This window comes from Rhipicephalus microplus, unplaced genomic scaffold (assembly GCF_043290135.1).
Source record: "Rhipicephalus microplus isolate Deutch F79 unplaced genomic scaffold, USDA_Rmic scaffold_34, whole genome shotgun sequence".
NCBI classification, from domain to species: Eukaryota; Metazoa; Arthropoda; class Arachnida; order Ixodida; family Ixodidae; genus Rhipicephalus; species Rhipicephalus microplus.
Genome location: NW_027464607.1, coordinates 3,635,587 through 3,662,381, shown reverse-complemented (window position 1 = coordinate 3,662,381; position 26,795 = coordinate 3,635,587). Strand labels below are relative to the sequence as shown.

Genomic DNA, 26,795 nt, shown 5'->3' with positions numbered 1-26,795 from the left:
TTTATAGAATTCCGCTATCTTGTGGTGCGTGTTACATCGGGCAGACTGGGAGATGCTTAAATGAGCGCCTGCGCGAGCACGCACGCAATGTGCGCACTGGCAATGAGGGTTTTTTAGCTCAGCACGTCAGTAGGTGTGGCTGCCTTGCGCAGTTCGAAAGCACGGTCGTAATGTTCAGGCACAAAGACGATCATACCCGTATGATTGTCGAAGCGGAAAAAATGGCACGGGAACCAGAACGCTGCGTCAGCAAACCGTCGTTAGCTCTTTTAGATAAAGAGCTACGGTATCTGGCAAGTGGCGCACATGGTCCTTGAATCTGCTTTTGTCAAACGTTCACGTTTTGTCGATTGTTAAGTGCCAAGTCATCATTTTTTGTAGATTTTCGTGTTTTCTGTTTCTGGTTCAGTCATATATATGTGGTTTGTGAAAAATAAACCTTCAGTTGATAGTCTGCGCTTGTCCTTGTATCTTCTTGTCGTCCGTGTTTACTACCGCGCAGTTACATACGTCGATCAGGAAACTTGGGATAGGCAAAAATCGGATGTATGCACTAAGGGACAAACAAGGCAAAATAACTACCAATATGGATAGGATAGTTAAAATAGCGGAGGAGGTTTACAGAGATCTGTACAGTAGCTGAGACAACCACGACCTTAATACTATAAGAACTAGCAGTAACCCAGATGACACCCCACCAGTAATGATAGAAGAAGTCAGAAAAGCTTTGGAGAGCATGCAAAAAGGAAAAGCTGCTGGTGAGGATCAGGTAACATCAGATCTGCTGAAAGATGGAGGACAGATTGTGTTAGAAATACTAGCCACTCTGTTTACGAAGTGTCTCCTGACGGGAAGGGTACCAGAGTCTTGGAAGAACGATAACGTCATCTTAATACATAAGAAAGGAGATGACAAGGACTTGAAGAATTACAGGCCGATTAGCTTGCTCTCTGTAGTATACAAGCTATTTACGAAGGTAATTGCTAACAGAGTAAAGAAAACATTAGAATTCAATCAACCAAAGGAACAAGCAGGATTTCGAACAGGCTACTCAACAATCGACCACATTCATACTATCAATCAGGTAATAGAGAAATGCTCAGAGTATAACCAAACACTATACATAGCCTTCATAGATTACGAGAAGGCGTTCGATTCAGTAGAAATATCAGCCGTCATGCAGACACTGCGGAATCACGGCGTCGATAAAGCGTATATAAACATCCTGGAAGAAATCTACAGGGGATCAACTGCTACCATAGTGCTTCATAAAGAAAGCAACAGAATACCAATCAAGAAGGGTGTAAGGCAGGGGGACACAATCTCCCCAATGCTATTTACCGCGTGCTTACAGAAGGTTTTCAAAAGCCTAGAATGGGAACAGTTAGGGATAAGAGTTAATGGAGAGTACCTTAGTAACCTGCGCTTCGCCGATGACATTGCATTGCTGAGTAACTCAGGGGACGAATTGCAACTCATGATTACGGAGTTAGACAAGGAGAGCAGAAAAGTGGGTCTTAAAATGAATCTGCAGAAAACGAAAGTAATGTACAACAACCTCGGAAAAGAGCAGCGCTTCGAGATAGGTAATAGTGCACTTCAAGTTGTCTACTTAGACTATGTCTACTTAGGGCAGGTAATAACTGCGGAGCCGAACCACGAGATTGAAGTGACTAGAAGAATAAGAATAAGACAACACAGACGTCAAGAAAGGTAGGTGCTAAACCTTTAACTGTTTATTTCATGTCCTTCACATCCATCTTATACATGCGCAAAAACACGGGTCACCTTGCACGTGGTCTCATTCCAAGATACAGACAACTCTTTATCCATCTGCAATTGATGCCGTATTCACACCCAAGTCTCCCAGATCTGCTATGGCTTCAGCTTCTTTAATATCACGTGTCAGCTCATTCAGACACCGGCCAATAAAATAACAATGCAGCTGTCAGATCAGATCAGGGGAGCACCCACAACACTTTCAGTGCGCTGTTAGGAACCCTCCTGCTGAAAGCCTATTTCTTGCGTTGTAGCCCTGTTTCCGTAGTCTATCATTAAGGGGGCAAACTGGTCTTAGACATTTTTTGTTTATTTCTTCAGTGATCTTGATGAAAATGCACAGCCTTGTGCAGTTTTTTCTGCTGATTTCAAATATGCAATTACTTTTCCTGTAACTCATCTCATTCCCAAGATAATGCAAGTTCAACCCCCATTGTTTAAGGCCTCAATAGAAAAAAAAGTGCCTAATTAAAAGCAAAATTCAAGATATGGCAAGATAGACTAATGATCCAAGATTGAAATTATGCAAGTAGTTTCTTTTATTTGGCCTTTTTAGTTATGTTATGGCAATTGCACTTTCCACTCTGAAAAAGCAGTTGGCATAATATTACAATTTTGATGAGTAATTAATTAAAAAGGCTTGTACTCTAAATTCCATTCCCATACTTGGATTCTATACACATACAGGTTTCCATTGCAAGAAGAATTATTGCTCTACCAGCCCTAGCTGCCGAGATATCGAGGCCTTAAGATTGAACGGAGTCATAAATTCACATTTTGAGAAAAATGGCAAAAACAAATAACACACACTTTATTCAAAAACAACAATAAGAAGGTGCATATTTCACAATGCAGATCTTAATAGCCACCAGGAACATAGTCAGACTGGTGCTTAGCACTGCGGTGGCGCTTCTTTAGTGCTTGCTGGACCTTCTCACTAGAGGCACGCTTGCGGTTTGAGTCGGCCACTCGACGCCTGTCCTTCTCAGTCATCCGTCTGATGCTTGGGAGGGTGGCGTTGAGATTGAGCTCATCGAGGATTCCTGTTGATGTTCTCAAGTTGCCACAGTTGAATTTCATCACTGCCTCGGCAACTGCAGCTTCAACCGCAAACAGTGAAGCATGGCGCTGCTTAGGTGCCAAAGCCCAGATCACGGAATGAAGGCTTTCATTACTATTCTGGGTTTTACCCCTTTGACACCTTTCTAGAAGCCCTTTTTCTGACAGGCGCTCATAAACTGGAAGAAGAGCCTTGCACACATGTTGCGGCAAATTGTAATGGTGCCTCGGAGTGGGCTCCCCTTTGGCAGCAGCTGCATTTTGCCGGCACCAAGAGTCTGGGCCTGTGGGACACAGGCTGTGGTTTGACTCACTATCATTAGAAGTGATGTGATAGTAAGTCGCCATCACAGCTCTGTGCATGTCCTCAACATCTCCTTTGTGATATTTGAGCGCCCAGCCGTAATAGGAGCTCAACTTCGTGATGAGGTCCCCGGTGAGCCTTCCCCTTCCTCCAAGGGTTTCAGAGGCACCTCCTTTGTGCCTTGCTACTAAATTGCGTAGGGCAGTGCCCATACGCTTTTGGACGTGATTGACACAGTCCTCTTTTTGGACTTTGATGAAGCCATAGACATCTGCTTCTTGCAAAGCGAGGAAGGTGCGGCTGTCACCATCTGACAGGATTGTAGTGTACTTGAGGCCATTTTTTTTTATGGACCTTTCAAAGAGGTGCACAGCTGCCTCAACTTCCATTTCGCCAGCTTTTTTTGTAGTATTTTTTTGGCACACGTGGCTGTCCTGCCAAGCCTGATATGCCGGGTCGTCTGCCTTCGGTCCGCGCTTGCATCCGGCACAGAAGTTGCTCAGAACGACATAGTCGAGCACTAGACCAGTGAAGAGCTCGATCACTGCCCCCACGCCTATGTGGGACGAGTGCCCGCGCGTCATCCAGGAGCCGTCGTACGAGACTGCAATACTGTCGGCATTGTCAATATGCAGCTCCTTGTAAAGCTTACGAACTGCACTCGCGCACTCGCCCATGACTTTTTCGGCCGCGCGATTAGCTGCAGGAGTCAATTTCCGCTTCACATATCCTTGCCACGTTTTATTGTGAAGTCCGCGATGGGATATGTTCATTGTCGAAAATATATCATTCATAGCTGCTTGACGGTTCCCAGTGGCCTGCATGGCTCGAGCGGCGAGAATGTTGACGGCGAACGAGTTTACTTTCTGTGCTTCATCCACTCGTGGAGAGCTCCATGCTTGCGCGATGTCGCCGCAGTTCACGCAACGCGCACACATTTTCACGGCAAGGCCGTATTGTCTGTCCTGTCTGTAGATGCTGACGCTTCCGTTGCAGATTTTACATTTCATGGCATCTAACAGTTTACCGAAGCAGCCAAGATCGGCGATCAAAAAACTTGCCTCTTCGTTTGGCTCCGCGGGAGCGGCGCCGGCCGGTGCGTCGTTCCTCAAAAACTCAAGTTTTCTCTTCGACGCGGCGGTCGATGCCAGTTTCTGCAGCCTTGCATCGGCCTTTGTGCGCCTTACCTGCAGCTCCGATTGCGTTAGTAAGGTTGTATCACGGCGGACGCGGCCGCTGCTTAGCGAAGCGTCGGTGACCGGCGGGCCCGCTAGGCCTAACTCCCCGTCGACTCTCTCGGGCGCCTCGGCGATTCCTTCGCTGTCGGCGGAGATGGAGGTCGCGCAGTCTCGATGTTCGCAAAGTTCGTCTGGGCGTTCGGGTGATGGATGTGCCGGCGATGCGTCACGTTTGGGAGCATCGCAGGCTGGCGAGGCCGTCAGGCTTGCGTCGGCGGCATCGGCGGGCGACCCATCTCGTTGTTCGTTGACGCTCCTCGCCAAGAGACGCGCCTTGAAGTTGTTCGCCTGAGACTTTTTTCTTTTTTTGCCGAACTTATGCCGTGTATGAAACTTTCGGGCCGATCCAGGCATTGCAACAACTTCGATCGCGAGCACGCTAGTCGAAGCACAGGCACAGGAAATATGTCGGCGCGACAACAGATGTTCGCGCGTTGTTGACGCGCCAAGCAGACGATGCGAGCGCAATCAGCCAATGAAGTGGCCACCTCGTGGTCACGTGCGCGTAACAACCAATAGCGTCGCGTACTTTGCTTCTTCTTTGGTTGCTTTTTTTTCGGTAACCAATGAGCGGAGCGAGGCTCTATGGGCGGGAATCGGAAGGTGAAGAAACGCTCTTTCAAACAAGACCGAGATCGCGGCAATGGCGTTCGGCAAACGGCAGCTCTGCATCGCGAAAGAGGTGGTGTTTTTTCGTCAGATTCTGCGCAAATCGAGCTCGCGTGTCCTCTTTGTAATGATATAACAAGTAAATTATCGCTTTCTGGAGTCTGAAAATTGGCAGGCAGGTGTAAAAATGCTTGCAGAATTCAAAAATGACATTGAAAAAAAAACGTTTTTTTCGCGATTTTTCGGTCCCAAAGACCCGTCCGCCCCCTTAAGACACCGCTTGGTCTGCCCTATATAGTACTTGCCGCGCAATAATAAAAACTTGTAGACAACGCAGCACACACAGTCTACATATTTGACCTGGTGTCTTTTATCACAGGCTAAGTGAGCAACATTGATAGGACAAGTCACCTTGCAAAGGTCCCCTAGTTTTTGGCGGATGGAAAACACTACATGCACATAGCCCGCTGGGCCACTTTCTTCAAGTTATGGAAAATAGTGTGCATATATAGGATCAGACCTATTCCGCTGCCCAAACACTCCAACACTTGTGCCCGTCTTTGTGTGAATCATTCAGGATGCGTTCAGCAACAGAAACCTGTAACAGAATTGGGTACCCTGCTACGGTGAGAGGCTTGCTTTGAGTCTTGAAACTGGAGGCCATTTTCTGATGACAAGATTTGGTGAGTGCATTTCTAAAGAACAAGTTCACAATGCCTCTCATGAGCTTTGAGTGCACCGAGACAAAAGAAAGAAGAGGCTTGTTTGCCTGTGGCTCATACGACCAGCATGTGAGTTTTTCAAACAAAAGCAACCGAATATCTAAAAACTGGCTAGAGCCCCCTTGGGCAAGTTTGTAATTAATTTAAAGGGGTGCAAGACATTTTTTAATATCGGGCAATATTTTGTCACAGTCAATTAAAAACAGATAGTCATCGACAAAAGGATATGCTTAGGACAGCAATGAAATTTTTGGAGCAGCAAAATGTTACTCTTGAAGCACTGAATTGCAAATTTGAAACAGGTTATGGGGAAAAGAACATGTATTTTTTATCATAAAATACTGAATTAGGAGCAGTATAAAAATGAAGGCTTACATTTAAAAAAAAAGAATATGTATAAACCATTGAACATCACCTAAATCGTGCAGTGTGAAAATCAGCACTGCCATTTCAATGAAAGTAGTATTTTAAACCACCTCGCTGAGCAAACAATGATGAAGTCCCTATTAGCATTTGCTGTACCTGTCAAATCATTTGACAGACTCTGCGAGTGTAAATATCAATCTGCTAAGCTCGCGAGCTTAAAATTTGGAAGATTTGTAAAACCGAGTAGAGGTGGCAAAAAAAAAAAAAAGCACTGGCGCACATTCTAGTTTTTTTGGGGAGGGAGCAGAAATGTCATACACTGCTCCAAATGATGGCCAGCAGCTTGTTTAGACTTCTGTAAGTATACTGGCACTCAGAATTGTGAAACGTGCAAATGTATGAGTAAATGAGCAAAATGTGTACCGCTAGCACTAACAACCCCTTCTAAATCTCAATATGCTTTTCCACAAGGCACCATTGGAAAAGGTGGAAAAGGTGCCTCAAGCAGAATCAAAGCCAAGAAATTTTGAACTCCTACACCACCACCCCACTTCCCTCTTCCCCCCCGTTTTTTTTCCCTCGTGGGGTTAGGTACCGCTTCGGCTCACTTTCAAGATGTGTTCGACAAAGTAAAGTAACAATGACGCCCGCCCATTGGCCCGGCGACGGTACCTGAAATCTATCGCTAGGTCCGTGGCAGGGACGATGCAATTTCAAGACAGAATTAAATGCTTCATGTGCCACTGCTAAGGCAATAAACGTGGTCACTGGCAAAGCCACCATTCGAAGCACGCCGAGCTTGTTCACACGATGAAAATGCAGCATACAGTTGCAGCTTTAGTACTTAACAAGCCTTAGCCACGTTTTCAGGCTAGGAAATTTACATTTCTCGTTGACGGTACAGCAACGCACTTTTGTCTTGAAGTTCCATCACCCAACTGATAGGTATTCGCTGCGGTCAGTGGTTTGATAGGCATGCAGCATTGTTACTTTATCTGGTCGATTACGTCTTGCGAGCATAGGGTGGGTGCCCAGAATATTTTAAGCATATTCTAGGCACTATAGTTCGGTCTGCGCGCTTTGACTGATGGCGCAAGCTGCAGGTGGCCAGCATGACCTGTATTTCTCGCCGAAATTAGCACGCCTGTAAAAAAGTTTGGGGTTGGCTGAGTATTTTAGTGCAATTTCAGAAAATTTAACGATTTTGGTACAGCTCGACACAGCAACTAGGAATTGTATCAAATTGGTGCAGCTGTTGCACTCCTGCAAGTGCCCACTTGAATACCTTCAGAACAACAGCAGTGCTGCCCTCAAGGTAACCTATTAGGCCCCTAAGTTCCAGGTTGGCTCGCCGTCATTCAGTGAAGTTGTTGGCACTGATGATTCTCAAGACACAGCCGTTATCTTGATTGTCGGGAGGTGGCGGCAACGGGCGTACGACGCAGGCAGTCTGTATCAGAGTGTTTTCTGTTGAACTTGTAAACAATGATAAAGTCATATTTTTGAAGTCTGAGGCTCCAGAGTGCGAGGTGACCTGAAAAGATAGTAAAATTGAGGTTCTTGTGATTATAGGTAAATAACTCTCCCCACTTGACGCTCGAGACGCACCACCCGAGGTCGCATAGCAACGTGAGAGGAATTAACGCACTGCCGCTATGCACATAGCGGCGATGGACTTGCTGGTCGCTCGAAGAGGAAGAAAAAACGCTGTATAAGTTTTAGTAAAGTTGAGGAATAACTGATATTTACGGACTGTACAACATATACATTATAAGTTAGGGACATAGTTACAGACTTCGGAAATGAATCACCTGTAGGGCGACCCTACGGGTATTCGCAAAGCAAACAGAGCCTAACACCTCAATTAAGCCCGGTTAAGAACTGAAGTGCTTTTTTTGTAACTTTCATGTCCGTAACTATGTACATTCTATACAGTCTATAAATATAAGCTTTTCCTCAACTTTACTAAAAATTTTACAACATTATTACTTTCTCTTCAAGCGACCAGCAAGTCCATCGCCGCTTTTTATATAGCAGCAGTATTTTTTTTTCTTCCATTTTGCTATACCACATTAGGTGGTGCATCTTGGCACCAAGTGGGGAGAGGTGTTTTTCTATTAGCCCAAGAACCTGAATTTTACTGGCGCAATCAAACTGGATTGGCTCACTGAGTCAATGGAAAGTGAAAAAGAAGTTGGGTGAGACATCACTGTACATGAAGATGCCGATATCGGTGGACAGTCCAGCTGGTTGCTGTAGGAGTGAGGTCTTGTGTTCTCGGAAGACAATGAGGAGCGGATGGTTGAAGGTAGCCCTCGATGAGTCACCACCAGTGACCCAAGACCCCACCTGTCATTGAACATCTACCAATCCTGTTCATGAGAGACTGCAGTCGGCAGCAAAACAGAGTGAGTTGCTTCGGCATTATTTTTTTTTTCTTTCCTGTGTTCGTGTTCGAGCCGAGGGAAATGTCGCTTGTTATAGCATGAATAGACCGGTATACTACTTTGCCATTTTTTAACGGCCATGGGTCGACAAAGCAGCGGCAGCGTAATTGCGTGATTGGCCCACGTGGATGAAGGAGTTCAATCTCTAGTTCGCGGAAGAGTATCACAGAACGCTCGAAGCGGAGCAAGAGTTGGCATCACTAGGCGTGGCAGCAATCGACTCGTATGCCACTTTCCCATATTTAACGCCTGTGGTATTCGACGTATCCTTAATGCATGATCAGCCCACATGAAAAAAGGAGCTCAATCTTGAGTTGGCAGAACAGCGCCACAAGATGCTTGAAGTGGAGCTAAAGATGGAAAAGATAAAATGCGAAAGAGCTTTACGTGAGAGCGGAAGTGCCAAAAAAGAAGCACTAAGAGCAGGATCTATGCCACTTATGCAAACTGCAAATCTTCTTGAATCTAAAACGTTGGTGCTCAAATCAGAGAATGATGAACTCTCGCTGTGAGTAAGCAGTATCAAATAGATAGCTGATGTTAAACTGCACGTGGATGCCTCTAATAGCATTGATGTGCTTCCAATAGAAGAACGTTCCGAGTTGTTTAGCACACTGCGGATGGAGTTTGAGGGTACCACCAAGTTGACACTAGAAACAGAGGCACGAGGTGCGGCAGTGGCAACATACTAGAAACAGAGGCACAAGGTGCGGCAGTGGCAACATAAGTTGTGGAGTCATACGACTGTTCTGACAGCAAATCTCCAATCGGAGAAGGGTTTCCAGTTTGATACTGACACTTAGAAGCAACCACAGGATGCAGATTTGAGAACGAATTTTCAGGGCAGAAAATGAATAAAACCAGGCATCATCTGCTACATAAGAGAGATTGCAGCAGTGGGCTGATGACAGCCACATCTTCGCCGAGCTCAAAGGCAGTTAGATTAAAGGGGTACTGACACAAAAACTTTGGGCTCAGATTTTGCTGCTGCAATGTGTTGCTGGGAGCCTGTTAGTCAAAACACAACACATCGATTGCTGCAGCACACGACAAATAATTAATTACAGGCCCCTCATTTTCGACTAGTTTCAGTTTTGATTTAGAAGAGCTCCAAAAACGAGAAACCATCAGGTGCAACTACGGCCACTTAGTGTGCACAGCTCCAGACCACGTCAGCACACAAAACTGTGACACACTTCTGGACAGTCCGCATCAAGAATTACTTTCGAACAGGAAACGGGACTGCGGTGTCACCAAACACAAAACTTTCAAAGCCTGCGCCCTAACCAAGCACGCGCTACTGGTCGCCGAGAAGTATAGATTGTGGGAACAAATGCGGCAAAAGAAAAATGACAGCTATAGTCTGTTTTATTGACTACAGCGTGGTGACGTGAGGGAAGTTTGTCAATGGCACGATGGAGTCCAGTACTCATGAAAACTTCGAAATTATTTTAAAATACCTTTCCAGCTATATTCGCTGTTGATATTTTGTAGATGAGATATGAATGTACACGGGAATCAACCCAACAGGCTATCTCGGCCGTGAAATTTTGTGTAAGTACCCCTTTAAGCCCTGCGGTGCAGTCACAAGATGGCGGTCAGGAAACTACGTGCGTGCTCGGTCATGATGTTGCGGCTGAATCTGCTCATTCGCTCAGCATGAATAACGCAATACTGAAACCCGTAGCATGTGGTTGGTTTAACTCGGAGAAGGAGTGAGTACAGTGCAGAGAGGAATGGCACCAGGGCAGTAGTAGGAAAAGAATCTTCCACAGCGGCGACTGTTAGATACCACGACATCTCTGTGGAGTATGTCATTGGTGTACTGCGAGAAGGATTAGTCAAGTGTTTCGAGGTGACCAGCAGGTTTCAAATCCTGCACAGCGCAGATCCGCCAAACGCAATGAAGACTGACTGTGCATCGCCACCATGGCAGTTGTAGCACTCGAGGAATGCTGTAGGCACTGTTTTATAATGTTGATGGCAGCTGTGGCTTTACTGCAGTTAGACAATCAGTTACAACTAGGGGTGTGAGAATATAAAATTTTTCGAATACGAATCAAATATGAATATCCACCTTCGAATATAGAATTAAATATCAAAAGAAGAATGCCTCCAAAGTGGCAATATTTATTTAACATGCAGCTATTTGGAAAAAAAAATATACATTAACACAGCACAACACACACTACTATCTGGTCTAAAACACAATGTCCAGAATAGCAAACTCAACATCACAGCACAACGCAAGCCTAATGAAAGTAATCACTAGATGTTGTCATGAAGAAATATAAGTTGCTCCCCATGATCAGGCAACAGGCGCTCCCTTCTAACAGAGACCCCCCCCCCCCCCCCCCCGGCCACTGAAAAGGCACTCTCACTTGGAACAGAAGTGGCTGGTATAGGGAGGTACATGGGGCAAAGATTTCCCAGACTGGGGTACCTGAAGGTGCCTACAGTCATCCACCAGTCACATGGGTCACTGTCTTTCTTCAGAAGGAGTTCTTCAGAGTATGCATTAATTTTTCATTCTGAAGAAGACAGTGGTGCTTTCCCGACTTGACTATTCACAAGATTGTCAAATGCCCTTCAAACATTGGAGAATGGCTGCACACACTGTTGCAGCACCTGTGCTTTCGCTGCTTGTTGTTTCACTTACACAGTAGGAAATAGGGCAACATCTTGAAGAACAAGGTGTTTCAACCACATCACCTTTGATTTGTTTCTCTTGAACACTGTAAACTCAAAGCGCGGACCCAAAAACATGGCCAAGCATGATTATTTGTCCTCGGCATACAAAGGAAACTGAGTATTATTGACCTCGCCAGCTCCCCTTGTGCCACTAAAGTTGCTCAGGCAACTTAGAATGCCTGAAATAATTGGTACCTGTGTCGAGAGGAACGAGTATTTGTTCACGCTAGTTATGACAATACATCATATAAAGGCTTCAGGGCTTGCACATAGTCAGAAGCACTGATTAGTGAAGCGAGTGTATCACAGGTTACAAAAAATGCTCGCGTTAATGCCGCACCACATGCATTGTACACGCAACAGCCATAGCAGGTAGCACAGGAGTACTAACACTGACAATATCAACAATAGCACCACTAGCGCTCTGATGGCCATCATGAAAAAAATATATATATATATCCATATATGTAACTGAAAGGTCGATGCACGATTACCGGCACAAATATTCAATATGTTTAAAATACAGAAAACCTTAATTAACACATACCTGCCGGGAAGCAATGCAACAAAATAATAAAATCCCAAGTTGGGAAGACCCCCTGAAGACCCCTCTAGCCACTGCAATGCTGAGCATTATGGTATAACTTTTCGTCTGTTCATGTGCACCGCTTCTGCGAATCAAAAAGGAAATAAATGTGATATCGTAGTAAAATTATCACTAGAACGCTTTTTGTCACTACATACAGTCGAGCCCGCATACATCTAACCTGAGCCTGATGCGGCATCCGTTTGCTGTATCCCGAAGTTCGTAGTAAATGAAACACAGCTTTTAATAAAGTTGCGAGTGAAAACACAAACTTTTTTTGCATTTGCCCAAAACAGTCCGTGATGCACGTGTTTTGAAGAGCAGAAGCAATAAGGGCAGTCTCGAGTTCATTTAAAACAGCAGAGTGCTCGTTCACCGAGGCATAAGCTGCATGAGGCACTGGCTCCAAAGTTTCGTCGTTCTCGCAATCCGATTCTTCCAAATCACTCTTGCCATGTACTTGATTCACAATGCCCCGATTTGTGCATGGTTCCCCATTGTCCGTATCATCATTGGCCATAATTAAACCATTGCAACAGATGTCCCACCCACTCTTGCAGGTCAGCGTCGACGACGCGCTGCCACTAATTGCTGCCGGAGCGATCCTGTTTGGTAGCTTCAGGCTCGGCATCGGGCCCGACGTCGAAGAAGTCGGCCTCGCGAAAAGAGTTTCGCGTACATGTAGCCGTCACCACTGCCCACGAAATATTCACCATCACCACAGCTGAATACTGGGACGCTCGAAGTGGCAAGTTGGCTGCCAGGTTGTCAACAGCTATGAGCAAGCGCGCAACGCGGCACCTAACGCGCGAATCACATGGTGGAGGACTCTAACGTGGCCAGGGTTAGGGATGGCATCTTCGTGACAGTGAAGGAAGATGGGAGAGTCAGGGTGGAGGCCCAGTCAGGGAAGAGCATGGTGAATGCACTGGCCAAAGCTCAGGACGTTGTAGAGGACAGCATGGAGGGCGAAAATCTCGTCATTATTCATGCTGGGCTGATGTGTTGAAGGGCAAGGATCAGAACATTCAGACACAGTCAGATTATGGGATGCGTAGGCTCCGAGAAGCCTCTGGGAGTGTGCATGTGACCATATGCACAGTCCCAGAGGTCTGGGGGCAGTCTCGTGGGATTGAAAGAAGGGTAGTGGAGGCCAACTCTGTGATCAAGGGTATGAGCCGGCAACTCGGATACAGCATAATGGAGGTGAACCAAGACGTGTACGGGCGCGGTGCTTGCTCCTTTGCACAGGAAGGCATTCACTACAATGGTGAGACGAGCAGGATGGTTGGTAATAGAATGGGTCGTCAAGCCACAGCTTTTTTAGGGGGACCCAGAGCCCTGAGGCCAACAGTGTAGCTAAAGACTGTTCTATAGGGGCACCAATATTAAGGCCACACAGGGTCCGTGGGAGAAGAAATTGACAAAAGAACAAGGGCCGAGCTAATTCAGACATAGGCTATATTATTATGCAGTGTGGCAGGAATAGGTTGAAGTGGGAAGAGATAGAAGAGCACTTAAGGCAGGAGGAGCTGATGGTATATGGGCTTGTGGAGACGCATCTTCGGGACATGGAGCAACCACCTTTCAATCCGCACTACATATGGGAATATTGCAATAGGACAGAAGGCAGCAAAAAGGGGGGTAGAATTGGCACATTTATACATAAAAGTATGGGTTAGCAAAGAGTCAAGCAGGGATCCATGGAAAATTTATGGTTAAAAGGGAAAGTAGCTTGGCAGATGGCACTCTTTAGTTTGGTGTACTTGTGGATGGGAGCAAAGGCCAGAGAGGGAAACCAGACAATGGTGGTGAGTATAACAAAAGACATTGAGAAATTAGGAGGAGAGTGCGAAATAATTACACTAGAAGACATGAATGCACACATAAAAAATGTAGATGAGTATATTGACTTAACAGGCAAAATGATCATGGATACGTGTTGAAGGCACGATTCGATCATTTGCAACAGTACTGCGAAGTGTGAAGGGCAAATAACATGGAAGGTAGGAAGGCTGCAGTCAATGATAGATTATGCACTGATGTCACATAGGATGTATGATAAGCTCAGGGGAATGCATATAAATAAATGCGGCTCCAGAAGTCTGGGGAATGATCATGAACGCATCAAGCTAAGTTTCGGAAGAGCAATGAAAGTGGGAAGGAGACAAGATGATTGATTGATATGTGGGGTTTAACGTCCCAAAACCACCATATGATTATGAGAGACGCCGTAGTAAAGGGCTCCGGAAATTTCGACCAGGTTCTTTAACGTGCACCCAAATCTGAGTACACGGGCCTACAGCATTTTCGCCTCCATGAGAAATGCAGCCGCGGCAGTCGAGATTCGATCCCGTGACATGCGGGTCAGCAGCCACGTACCTTAGCCATTAGACCACCGCGGCGGGGCAAGGAGACAGGATGAGCAACTACAGGGAAATTTATATTCAGAAAGGCAAATAGACATAGCTACTAAACAAATTGAGAAAGTAATCACTGAGGATAATGAAACAGTGTGGACGTACAGGAATCTAATTAGACTGTTCGAGCTAGAGCAGTGGCTCTCAAATAGGCGTCAGCAGATCCTAGGGGGTCTGCAAAGCCATTTCTATGATCTGCGAAACCCTCACCTGCTTTTTTTTTTCACATTAAAAAAAAAATTACATATACAACTCTGTTTAGGCGTGACTGTGCCACGTATTGATAAACTGTTCCGAATGAAGTGATGTGCCACGTTTGTTTGATGTCTTTGATAGCAATACCGAATGAAGTGATGTGCCACGTTTGTTTGATGTCTTTGGTAGCAATAAAAGGCACCTGTTTCACGCTACAGTTGTGTTAATTTACCTACGATGGAGCTTCCAAGGGGAATTTCATTTACTTCGTTATATCCCTTATTTTGTTATATCCTATTATATTACAATGAGGTTTGAGTGCATTTGAATAACTTATATTTGGAAAAGCTCTTTCGCAATTTCTTTTTCACACGTGACACGACGATCAAGCATGCTTGAGTGAATCAGCAGTAGGATAGTAAACATGCTGACCTGTACTGCACTGGGCTGTTGAAATAGCTATGCCTCTGAGGAAAACACTTGCGATCGGCGGCACTTCTTCAAACTACAAATAATCTTGCAGTTCTCAAGGCCTGGACAGCTGCTATTCCACGAGAAGTCTTTGAGGTGACAGTCAGGACCTACATTTCGAATCCGAGGACCTAATCCCTTGCTGCGAGCACATTCTGGCTAGTATCTGTTGCACCATTATCATTTTATAAAGCTATGCACCAACTCGACCAACGTCACACTCTGCTAAACCAAGCTGCTACCTCTGGACACAACTCGGTATTGGAGGGGATGCCAGTAGCTTCATCAACATCCCTGTTCTCCATGTTAACGTCCAACACATCGCCACCACTTGCTGACACACGGCCCTCGAAATTCGCAATTTCTTTAAGTGGGCACGGCGAATCTGTTAAGATGAAGCCACTTAAACTACAGCTCCTGTGTTTCTTCTAGGTTCTGCTGTGCTGTGCAAGTGAATTCAAGGACACCCGGGACACGAGTCTGACCATCAATGCATCTGAACATCTTCGCTTGCAACATATAGCCACATATAACAGATATAGCAAAGTCCCTTGAGGTACAATACGAAAAAATGACTGATGTCGAAGATCGCAGTCGTAGCAACAATCTCATAGTGTTTGGTATTCCAGAAAGTGATAACGAAACTGTTGAACAAATTGAAAAGAAAGTGCTACCTGATACATTCCGAGAATGGCTTAAACTTAACATAACCACAGCTGAATGCATACACAGACTTGGCAGAAAACAGGAAGAAAAAGTATGCCCAGTTATCATGAGGCTTTTTGACTACAAAGAAAAATTGTGGTGTTCAAACACTGCAGAAAATTGAAAGGAAGGGGCATTTCTGTCTTGGACGACTTTTGTGCAAACACCCTATGAAAGCAGCAAAAGCTATGGGAAAGCAAAAAAGCTGAAAAAGACCGGGGTTTGAAGATTCGGCTGATGAAGGCCAAGATTCTAATTGATAACGAGTCGTATGCCTGAAATGATGTGCAGTCCTGTCGAATAAAAATAGGCAAGAAAGGTACAAATTCACGCGAGTCTGACTGACAATGCAGCAACCAAACTGGAGATTTCACGCTGATAACTATCAATGTTCGCACCTTAGTGAACAAAACAACTGAATTTGAGCATCTTTTTTTTTTGTATAACCCGGCAGTGTCATTGTAACTGCAACCTGGTTATGCCAGGACATAGCTGACAGCGAGATAATACCCCCCTCCTATGAAATTTTTCCTAAAGATTATGGAACCTGTGGTGGCGGAGTAGCAATTGTCTACAAAAAAGATATTGAGCTTGTGACATTACCCGAATGTCCTGATGATGAAAGAATTTTGTGTAGATCAATGCTGCAAGGCTCTCTTTGCGTAATTGGTGCTGTTTTAGACCTCCTAATGCTCCTCTTGCTTTCCTGAAATCCATTCACGACTTCTTAATTGAAAATGTGCCAGAAAACACACGCCTAGTTATAGCAGGTGATTTTAACTTACCGGTATCCATTGGGACGAACTGCAGACTGACTCTACTGACCTCCACCCTTGTGACGTTTTACTTGACATGGTATTCAGCAAAAACCTAACGCAGGTTGTTGACGAAGCAACTAGAATTGGGGCTACCGCTCATTCAAACCTTGATTTGGTATTTCTAGATAGCAGAATTAATGATTATGTCATTTCTGTTAATGATGGACTATCCGACCGCAAGCTTGTCTTAGTGTGTATAAAAAATGTTTTGCCGGCCAAGTCTCGCAGAGAATCAATACATGTAAGGAATTTTGCAGCAGCAGATGATGTTAGCATCCTAGGCTATCTAGAGATGCAACTGGAGTCATAGAGCGAGTGAGGCAAATATGTTATAAAATAAGTTTAAAGATATCTATTTCTGTATGCATGAATACATCTCGATGAAAGTAAAAAACGTGAAAAGGCGAAATCTTTGGGACAATTAAGAAATCATACAGTTAAAGAAGAAAATAAAGTGTTGGAGGAAAAGAAAGAACAAAGATCATACTGAGATCCATAATCTTTCAATTACTCGCAAGGAAAAATGATTTATCGCGAAAGAACATTACCATTCCTACACTTTGTCAAAGTTTATGAAAAAACCACCACAGCATTTTTGGTGTCACCTTGCTCCGTCTCATGAGAATGTCACTTACATTGCCAGTAATGAATGCATAATTAGAGACTCCGCTCAAATCACTGATCAATACAATTAACTTTTCAACTGTTTTCAACCCTTCTATGCCTTTACCAGCAATAATAAAAGATAAAATTGACAATACATATTCAGAAATGCAAGACGTTACTTTATCTGAAAAGGGCATACTTTCACTCTCGTTACAACTAGGTCAGTGGTTCTCAGCCACGGATGTGTCACGGACCCCTTGTGGACCGGTGGAATTGATGAGGGACCCCTTGCAGCAGAAGGGAGGGAGGGGGAGTACGTAGGTAAATTAACACAACTGAAGCGTGAAACAGGTGCCTTTTATTGCTACCGAAAACATCAAACAAACATGCCATACTACTTCATTTTGGACAGTTCATCAATACGTGGCACAGTCACGCTTAAAGAAAAATGCAGGTGAGGGTTTCGCGGATCATAGAAATGGCTTCGCGGACCCCCATTTAAGAACCACTAAACAAGAAAACAAAAAATCACCTGGCCCAGATGACATCCCTAATAAATTTCTGGGAAGACATTCAGAGTGGATCGCCTAATATCTACTGATACTTTTCTATGCGTCCTTTGAACAGCAAGATTACCATGTGACTGGCTAATGGCGCGAGTCGTACCAGTACACAAAACAGGCGATAAACATACAAAATTATAGACCAATATCCAATACATGTGCATGCTGTGAAATATTTGAGCACATACTATCAAAAAGCTTGTTTAGTTATCCTGAAAGTTCACGCCGGTTTGATCCTAACCAGCATGGATTCAGGAGCCGCTTACTTACAATCACTAAACTTGCAGAAACAGTGCACGATTTTGCTCAAGTAATTAATGAAACTGGTCAGATCAACGGGATTCGCTTAGAGTTATCAAAAGCTTTCGAGCGGGTCTCGCACTAATATTTGCTTAGTAAACTACATGATCTTAGAGTTAATTTAAATATAGTTAAGTGGATCCAATCATATATAACTAATAGGACGCAATACGTGGAGATCAAAGAGAAGAAATTGAAAACTTTAAATATAACATCAGGCATCCCTCAAGGGTCAGTATTAGGACTAGTTTTATTTCTTTATTATATTAATGACATTACAAACAACCTTAGCAGCAAAAGCACTGTTCGTCTATTTGGTGACGATTGCTTGATATATATATTCTAAAATATCATGTCATGAGGATTAGTTAAGAGTTATTTATTTATTATTTATTTATTTATTTATGACATACTGCAGGCCCCACAAGGGGCCCAAGCAGGAGGGGCATAATCACTCAAGTATAAACAAACCGACAATACAAGGTAAAATACAGCAACTTCTAAAAAGAAAAAGAAACATACTGTCTCAATTTTCTATATGTTCAATCCCATCAATACTACAGACAACAGATATGGGCAGATCATTCCAGTCAGATAAGGTGCGCGGATAGAAGGAAAATTTGAAGACGTTTGTTCTGGCGCTGTAGGGGGTCAGGGATGCAGCGTGTCGATGTCGTGTACGCCGAGAAGTCAATGGTTGAATAAACTGATCAGGGCTAATGCCGAGTTTGTTGCTCTTAAGCTGGTAAAGAAATTTAAGCCTTTCTATTTTACGACGTGCCTGCAACGTTTGGATCCCGTGCTCTTTCATGAGAGTAGTAGGCGAGTCTGATAAACGATATTTTGAGTAGATAAAGCGAACCGCTTTGCGCTGTATCATTTCAAGAGCCTGAATATTTTTTTGCTTGTGCGGGTCCCAAACTGAGCATGCGTATTCGAGTTTCGGTCTAATAATCGATGTGTATGCAAGAAGTTTAACACTTGGAGGAGCTAATTTAAGTTTGTGTCTGAGAAGGCAGAGCTTACGAAAAGAGGACGCACAGATGTTGGAAACGTGCTGATTCCAACTTAGGTTGTTTGTAATGGTGACACCAAGGTACTTGTAACAACTAACTTCACAAAGCGGCCGTTCAGGAAGCTCATAGGAAAACGACAACCTGTTCTTCTTTTTAGTAATTTTCATGAAGACCGATTTTTCGGCATTTAACTTCATATTCCACTTTGTGCACCATGCCTGTATGCTAAGAAGGTTAGAATTTAATTGAATTTGATCCTCGTGGCAAGTTATTTCGTTAAAAAGAATACAATCATCCGCAAATAGTCTAATTTGTACTGGGCTGGTAATCACATCAACAATATCATTAATATATATAAGAAACAAAAGAGGGCCTAGTACACTACCTTGCGGAACGCCAGATGTGACGGGTAAAGATTTGGAACATTTATCATCAATACTAACATATTGCGTGCGGTCAGATAGATAAGAAGAAATGCAGTTTGTTATAAAGGCCGGAAGTCCAATTGCCTGTAGTTTGAGCATGAGTTGCGAATGTGGAACAAGGTCAAAGGCCTTTCGTAAATCCAGGAAAATTACGTCAACCTGGCCAGTCTTATCAAGGACGCCGGCAAAACTGTGAACAATAGAGGTTAATTGAGTGACAGTAGAAAATCCTTTTCTAAAACCATGTTGGAAGCAGGATAATAAGCCGTTATCGTTGAGAAACTTGGAAATGTAGTTAGCTATAATATGTTCTAAAATTTTACAGCAAGATGATGTTAATGAAATGGGACGATAATTACCAGGAACCATGACATCGCCTTTTTTAAACACGGGAACAATGCGTCCGACTTTCCAATCAAAGGGTAGGACACCAGAAGATAATGATGTGTTGAAAATTGCCACAAGAAAGGGTGATAATGCTTCAGCGTAACGGGAAAGAAAAACGTTCGGTATCCCGTCAGGACCAGGTGAAGACTTAGTTTTTAGGTTAAGCATCATAGAAATCACACCAGATATAGACACAATATCAGCATTGATTCTGCAATCGGAAACAATTTGGCGCATAGGCTCATGTACTGTCGAAAATACACCGTGGAAATAAGCGTTGAAATGCTCAGCAATGTCTGTCTTATCAACGAGGAGCGCATTATCGTGACGTAATTTTTCAATAGGTTTTCTTTTGTTCGACAAGAAGTTCCAAAATTTCTGCGGAGCAGATCGAATGAAATTCGGCAACTCGTGCTCAAAATAACTTCGTTTAGCGCTTGCTATGGCTTGATTAAGGGCTAATTGAGTGGTTTGAATGATGTCACGAGAGGACACTCCTCGCTTCAGGCGTTTTAATTTTCTTTTCAACTATAAAATATCCCGTGAAATCCAAGGGGTTAGCTTACGCGTCTTTTTTACCTTGTCTGGAACAAAATGTTCGATACAGTGAAGACACATGTTCTTGAAAGTATCCCACATTTGGGCAGTGTTAGAACCGTGGAAGTTGCTTAGGCGGAGTTCTAAATAATCTAACGCAGATTCATCATGGGCACGGGAAAAATTTTAGACGCGAATACATTTAGCTCGAGGCACAGTACACACTTTTTCCACAGAGCATGAAAAAGACACCATATGGTGGTCAGAAAGACCATTTTCAATGCAGACATAATAATTTTGTATTGATTGACTTACAAAAACAAGGTCAAGTACAGAAGCACAGGTCATGCCGACACGTGTTGGTTGCTTCACCACCTGGCGCAAATCATGGCACATCATTATATCTAGTAGATACGAGGTTTGCGGGGATTGTCCGACACTGGCAAAAGCGGAGTCCCAATTTACGTTAGGCATGTTGAAATCGCCCACAAGAAATATTCTGTCATGCTTGTATGACGCCATGTGTTCGTGTAAGTCATGCAGAAACCGAGGAGGCGAGTCAGGTGCACGATACACAGCAAAGATAAGAAATGAACGCCCACAGAAGGATACCTTCAAAGAAAGGCTTTCGTGGTCGTCGATCTGATTAAGAAGCATCGCATCAAGAGCACATTTTACGAGCACAGCAACACCGCCTCCGCTACGCTTTCTATCTCGACGATACACCCGATAGGAGGAGGGGAAAACGACATCATCGCTGATATCGTCACACAACCAGGTTTCCGTGATAACAACAATGTGCGGACTATTGCCAAGAAGAATGGACTCCAGTTGCTCGGATTTATTAACGATGCTGCGTGCGTTAATATTTAGGAGGCGCAGTTGTTTAGAATCGGGGCGTTCAGGTCATGTTTTATATTTACTGGACTGGGAACTGGCAATTTTAATCCTCGAGTTTTTGCAGTCATCCCATACATACCTATCCCGATCAACCATAAGTTTGTCATGTACAAGATTAACCTTCTTGCCTTGTCTCTTTTCTTCTTTGGCGCTGTTCCAGAGCAGTTTACGTTTACGGAGTGTTTCCTTAGAATAGTCATTTTGAACAGAAATATCTGTACCCTTTAGCTTACGGGCATTCGATATAGTTTGCTGCTTTTCGTTGTAATCCTGAAAATATACGATAACTGGGCGACTGCCACCGGGCTTGCCTAATCTGTGAATTCTACCTACTGATTTGCATTTGACCTCAAGTTTATGTTCAAAAACCTCAGTGAGTACAGCTTCTTTCAGCATGTCCCCGGTTTCTTCCGGTGGCTCAGGTATGCCGAAAACAACTAGGTTGGACCGCCTGCTCCTGTCTTCAAGATCAGTAATTTTAGCTCCAAGCGTGGCCACTGTCACCTTCAGAGCATCAATACAGGCAGTACGTTGTTCCAGTACAGCGAAACGAGAGTTCCAATCGGAAATAATTTTTTCCATGTTTTCTTGTTGCGCCTTTATCGCAGCTATGTCCGAAGAAATTTTGTTCTGACCATCCAGTAGCTCCTTCAGCATTTTCTCGACAGGCCCAGGGTTCACCTCAACATCCCCACACAGAAGTAATGAGCATACGCAGTAAACGTCATACGCAATACAAAGGCACTGATGGGGGCACGGCAAGACCAGAAGACCAGGGCAATCGCTCCTTATTGTACAGTAGTGAGTACCCACCTGCACAATGCGGAAGAATGGCGTTTTAGGCCACATATTCGCTCCGGGTCCGCCGTGCCCACTGAAGCTGAAGTTCTGGATGCCAACTTTTATAGGGGACGCAGACGAGGTCACATGATGCGAAGGGGGCGGAGCAAGCTCGATGACAGGGTAGCAATTTCTGGCGATGCAAGGGCCCATCTTGGGTGAATTCATACGGCACGTGTAGGCTGTTGATACGTCGGTTGCGCAGTGCGTTCCGGCCAGACCGAACAGGAAAACCTGCACAATGCGGAAGAATGGCGTTTTAGGCCACATGTTCGCTCCGGGTCCGCCGGTCCCACTGAAGCTGAAGTTCTGGATGCCAACTTTTATAGGGGACGCAGACGAGGTCACATGATGCGAAGGGGGCGGAGCAAGCTCGATGACAGGGTAGCAATTTCTGGCGATGCAAGGGCCCATCTTGGGTGAATCCATATGGCACGTGTAGGCTGTTGATACGTCGGTTGCGCAGTGCGTTCCGGCCAGACCGAACAGGAAAACCTGCACAATGCGGAAGAATGGCGTTTTAGGCCACATGTTCGCTCCGGGTCCGCCGTGCCCACTCTCGCTCCGGGTCCGCCGTGCCCACTCAGTTAGGTTCAGCACTACAATCGATTACTAACTAGAGCACACAATAGAAAATGGAAATAAACCACGAGAAAACAATATATGAATGCATAACTAGGAAAACAAAAAAATGTGTTATAGTTTGTAATTATATTCTGGATCAGTGGTGCTCAAATGAGGGTCTGCGGACTCCCTAGGGTCCGCAAAGCCATTTCTATAATCCACAAAACCCTCACCCGCATTTTTCTTTAAGCGTGACTGTGCCACGTACTGATGAACTGTTCAAAATGAAGTCATGTGGCACGCTTGTTTGATGCTTTTGGTAGCAATAAAAAACACCTGTTTCGCACTCTAGTTGTGTTAGTTTACCTACGTACCCCCCTCCTCCTTCCCCTCTGCTGCAAAAGGTCCCCCACCATTTTCACTAGTCCACAAGGAGTTCCCGACACATTCATAGCTGAGAACCACTGTTTTAGATGGTAAGCCATTAACACAAGTGAGGCACTTAAAGCATTTAGGCATTACGATATCTGATGACTTATCTTGGAAAAAGCATATTTCCAATTTATGTCATACTGCAGAGGTCAAGCTTTGGACATTAAAACTAAAGCTAAAATTTGCTTCCTGAGATGTTAAACTAATTGCATACATGACTTAGATACGACCCGCGCTTGAATACGGTAGTATAATAAAAGATTTGTATAGAAAGAACAAAATAAAAAAATGAAAAAAAAAATACAAAGCAAGATTTATTATGCTGAAATATAGGTACACAGAATCACTGACTGAAATGCTCACTCAACTAAACTTGCCTGAGCGTTCATTGCGGCGGAAAGTGGCTAGATTAAAATTAATTCACTTAATGAAACATGGTTGCTTCAACTTTAACCCTCACAGATACATACAAAACAGAATGTCACATATTTCACGATCTGTCAGATCGAGCAATCCAGATCAATTTGTGCTCATACCCACAAAGGTTGACCTCTCCCCGAAAACGATTGAAGAGCGGAACGTGCTACCGCATCATATAACCAAAATAACTCTTCAGAGGAATTTGAAAGAATTGTACTGGCCTATTATTCTTCCAGGTATATAAGCGTTATCATCCTTTTGTTTTTCTTCCAGGTATATAAGCGTTATTATCATCCTTTTGTTTTTCTCCAGTGAAAGACTGCTTGTATGCTTTGACATCAGTTACAATAACTATCATCATCATCATCAGCCTGACTACGTCCACTGCAGGACAAAGGCCTCTCCCATGTTCCGCCAGTTCACCCGGTCCTGTGCTTGCTGCTGCCAATTTATACCCGCAGACTTCTTAATCTCATCTGCCCACCTAATCTTCTGTCTCCCCCTAACCCGCTTCCCTTCTCTGGGAATCCAGTTAATTACCCTTAATTGGATTGGATAAACTTTTATTTTTTTTTTGATAAACTTTTATTTAGTTACCCTTAATGACCAGCGGTTATCCTGTCTACACGCTACGTGCCCGGCCCATGTCCATTTCCTCTTTATTTCAACTATGATATCCTTAACCCCCGTTTGTCCCCTAATCCACTCTGCTCTCTTCTTGTCTCTTAAGGTTACACCTACCATTTTTCTTTCCATTGCTCACTGCGTCGTCCTCAATTTAAGCTGAACCCTCTTTGTAAGTCTCCAGGTTTCTGCTCCGAAGCTAAGTACCGGCAAGATACAGCTGTTATATACCTTCTTCTTGAGGGATAGTGGCAATCTACCTGTCATAATTTGAGAGTGCTTGCCGAATGTGCTCCACCCCATTTTTATTCTTCTAGTTACTTCAATCCCGTGGTTAGGCTCTGCGGTTATTACCTGCCCTAAGTAGTAATAGTCTTTTACAACTTCAAGTGCACTATTACCTATCTCGAAGCGCTGCTCCTTTCCGAGGTTGTTGTACATTACTTTCGTTTTCTGCAGATTAATGTTAAGACCCACCTTTCTGCTCTCCTTGTCTAACTCCGTAATCATTAGTTGCAATTCGTCCCCTGAGTTACTCAGCAATGCAATGTCATCGGCAAAGCGCAGGTTACTAAGGTATTCTCCATTAACTCTTATCCCTAACTGTTCCCATTCTAGGCTTCTGAAAACCTCCTGTAAGCATGCGGTAAATAGCATTGGGGAGATTGTGTCTTCCTGCCTTACACCCTTCTTGATTGGTATTCTGTTGCTTTCTTTATGAAGCACTATGGTAGCAGTTGATCTTCTGTAGATTTCTTACAGAATGTTTATATACGCTTTATCGACGCCGTGATTCCGCAGTGTCTGCATGACGGCTGATATTTCTACTGAATCGAACGCCTTCTCGTAATCTATGAAGGCTATGTATAGTGGTTGGTTATACTCTGAGCATTTCTCTATTACCTGATTGATAGTATGAATGTGGTCAATTGTTGAGTAGCCTGTTCGAAATCCTGCTTGTTCCTTTGGTTGATTGAATTCTAATGTTTTCTTTATTCTGTTAGCAATTATCTTTGTAAATAGCTTGTATACTACAGAGAGCAAGCTGATCGGCCTGTAATTCTTCTCTACAATAACTATACATAATAATAAAAAAGTTCCCCATTTTCATGATTATAATTTTGAAGCATGTGGAACAGTGTATGTTGAGTGCGGTGTCTGGGATTGTGTAGCTCTCTGTTCAACGTTGCTCACTACTGTGTAAAACTTGAATACTTTTGTGCGTTGTACTTTCGGTAAGAGTTGCTTTTTGTTTGCATATTGATTTGTATGGTCTGTGTGATGTAGTTTTGTTTAATGGTTCAAGATGCATTGTCTGACTTGATTTCACTGAGTGTAACATGTTAAGTACTATTTGCGATGACCGGAATCTTACCTTCCTTTCAAGCTCTTGCTGCTGTGGTCTGAGCAAACAAAACAAAACAAAAAAAAAAATAACGCTGCTGTGGGAAGCTGGCAGCGGCTCAATCTCACCGCTACGCCAGCGGAGATCCATAAAGCGGATATGAGTTGTTGCCACCTCCAGAGTGAGCTTTTTCAACTGACAGTATTTAAAAACGTACAATGCCTTAAAGGGGTACTGGCAAAAAATTTCGCAATCGAGGTAGTCTGCGGGGTCGATCCCCGTGAACATTCGTATATCGCCCGCAAAATATCAACAGTGACATTAGCTTGGAAGGTGTTTTAAATTAATTTTAAATTTTCGTGAGCGCTTGACTCCATCGTGCCATTGACACCTTCGAAGGAGATCCTTTGGGAATCTCTTACATCCCTCACGTCACCACACTGCAATCAATACAACAAGTTATCATGATAGTCACAGCCGCCATTTTTCTTTTGCCATGTTTGTTCCTGCAGTCTATACTTTGCAGTGGCTGGTTGCGAGTGCATGGCTCTGGCACACACTTTGAAAGTTTTGTGTTTCGCGACACTGCAGTCCCGTTTCCTATTCAAAAGTAATTCTTGATGCAGACCGTGCGGAAGTGTGTCCCAGTTCTGTGTGCTAACGTTGTCGAGAGCTGCACATGCTAGGCGGTGATACAGTCGAGCCCACATACAACGACCCCACTTAAAACGAACTTTTGGTTAAAAGGAACAATATCCGCGTGACCGGGAAAATATACATTGGTTCAATGGCACAAAATCGCACTTACAACGAACATCTCCAAGCTCCCCTAATCGGTTACAGCGAATGAAGTCAGCAGTCTGCCGACTTGCCGAGAAACCAATTTCGACCACCGATCAGGCATCGGCGAGGTGCCCATACATTCTCATTGTTAAACGCCGACCCTTCTTCCGCGCCCCTGTAGCTGCCGCTCTCCCTGACCACTTTTTGTTAAGCACCTCTCCGTCCTTTGTCCCCCCGCTACTCTGAGCACCCCGCATCGCAAGACGAGGCCCGTGTTTTTGAAGACCGGTCGGCCATCAACCCTGTTTTTAATCGCTGGTACTGTCGTTGGCGTTGCCAGCCTGGACTGACCAGACCATTTGCCAACATCGTCGGCCACCGACTGTATCCGATAGTCCGCGTTCAGTGCACGCACGTACGCTACCTTACCGACTCTGATAATTTGCGATTCCTTTCGTGTGTAGGGCTTGTTCTAGCTCACTTCACACTCGGCTCAGCATGCCTTCCGCGTTCATGTGGAAGCGCAAAAACGGCTGTTAATTTGTGCAGAACGAATCGCGAAATATCCAAGTTTGTGAGGCCATGCAAACCCGCCGGCGCAACAAAACAATTTTTTGACCACACCGCCGATTCTTCGAACACC

General features: G+C 44.2%; 2 protein-coding genes across 11 annotated transcripts in view; one reads left to right on the top strand and one right to left on the bottom strand.

Annotated features, from left to right (window-relative positions):
• Sply (Sphingosine-1-phosphate lyase) overlaps positions 1-26,795 on the bottom strand; it is a 707,429-nt gene that overhangs the window by 108,382 nt on the left and 572,252 nt on the right. For 6 of the 9 annotated variants that reach the window (XM_075884541.1, XM_075884540.1, XM_075884536.1 and 3 more), the window contains one exon: positions 21,958-22,479. The exons of 2 other annotated variants lie outside the window; for them this stretch is intronic. In XM_075884541.1, coding sequence (XP_075740656.1) covers positions 21,958-22,479 — 522 coding nt within the window. The remainder of the gene's footprint in view (positions 1-21,957; positions 22,480-26,795) is intronic. One more of the 9 variants, XM_075884538.1, reaches the window with a different exon arrangement.
• LOC119162974 (THAP domain-containing protein 2-like) overlaps positions 1-26,795 on the top strand; it is a 187,677-nt gene that overhangs the window by 129,810 nt on the left and 31,072 nt on the right. The gene's annotated exons all lie outside the window — the stretch shown is intronic.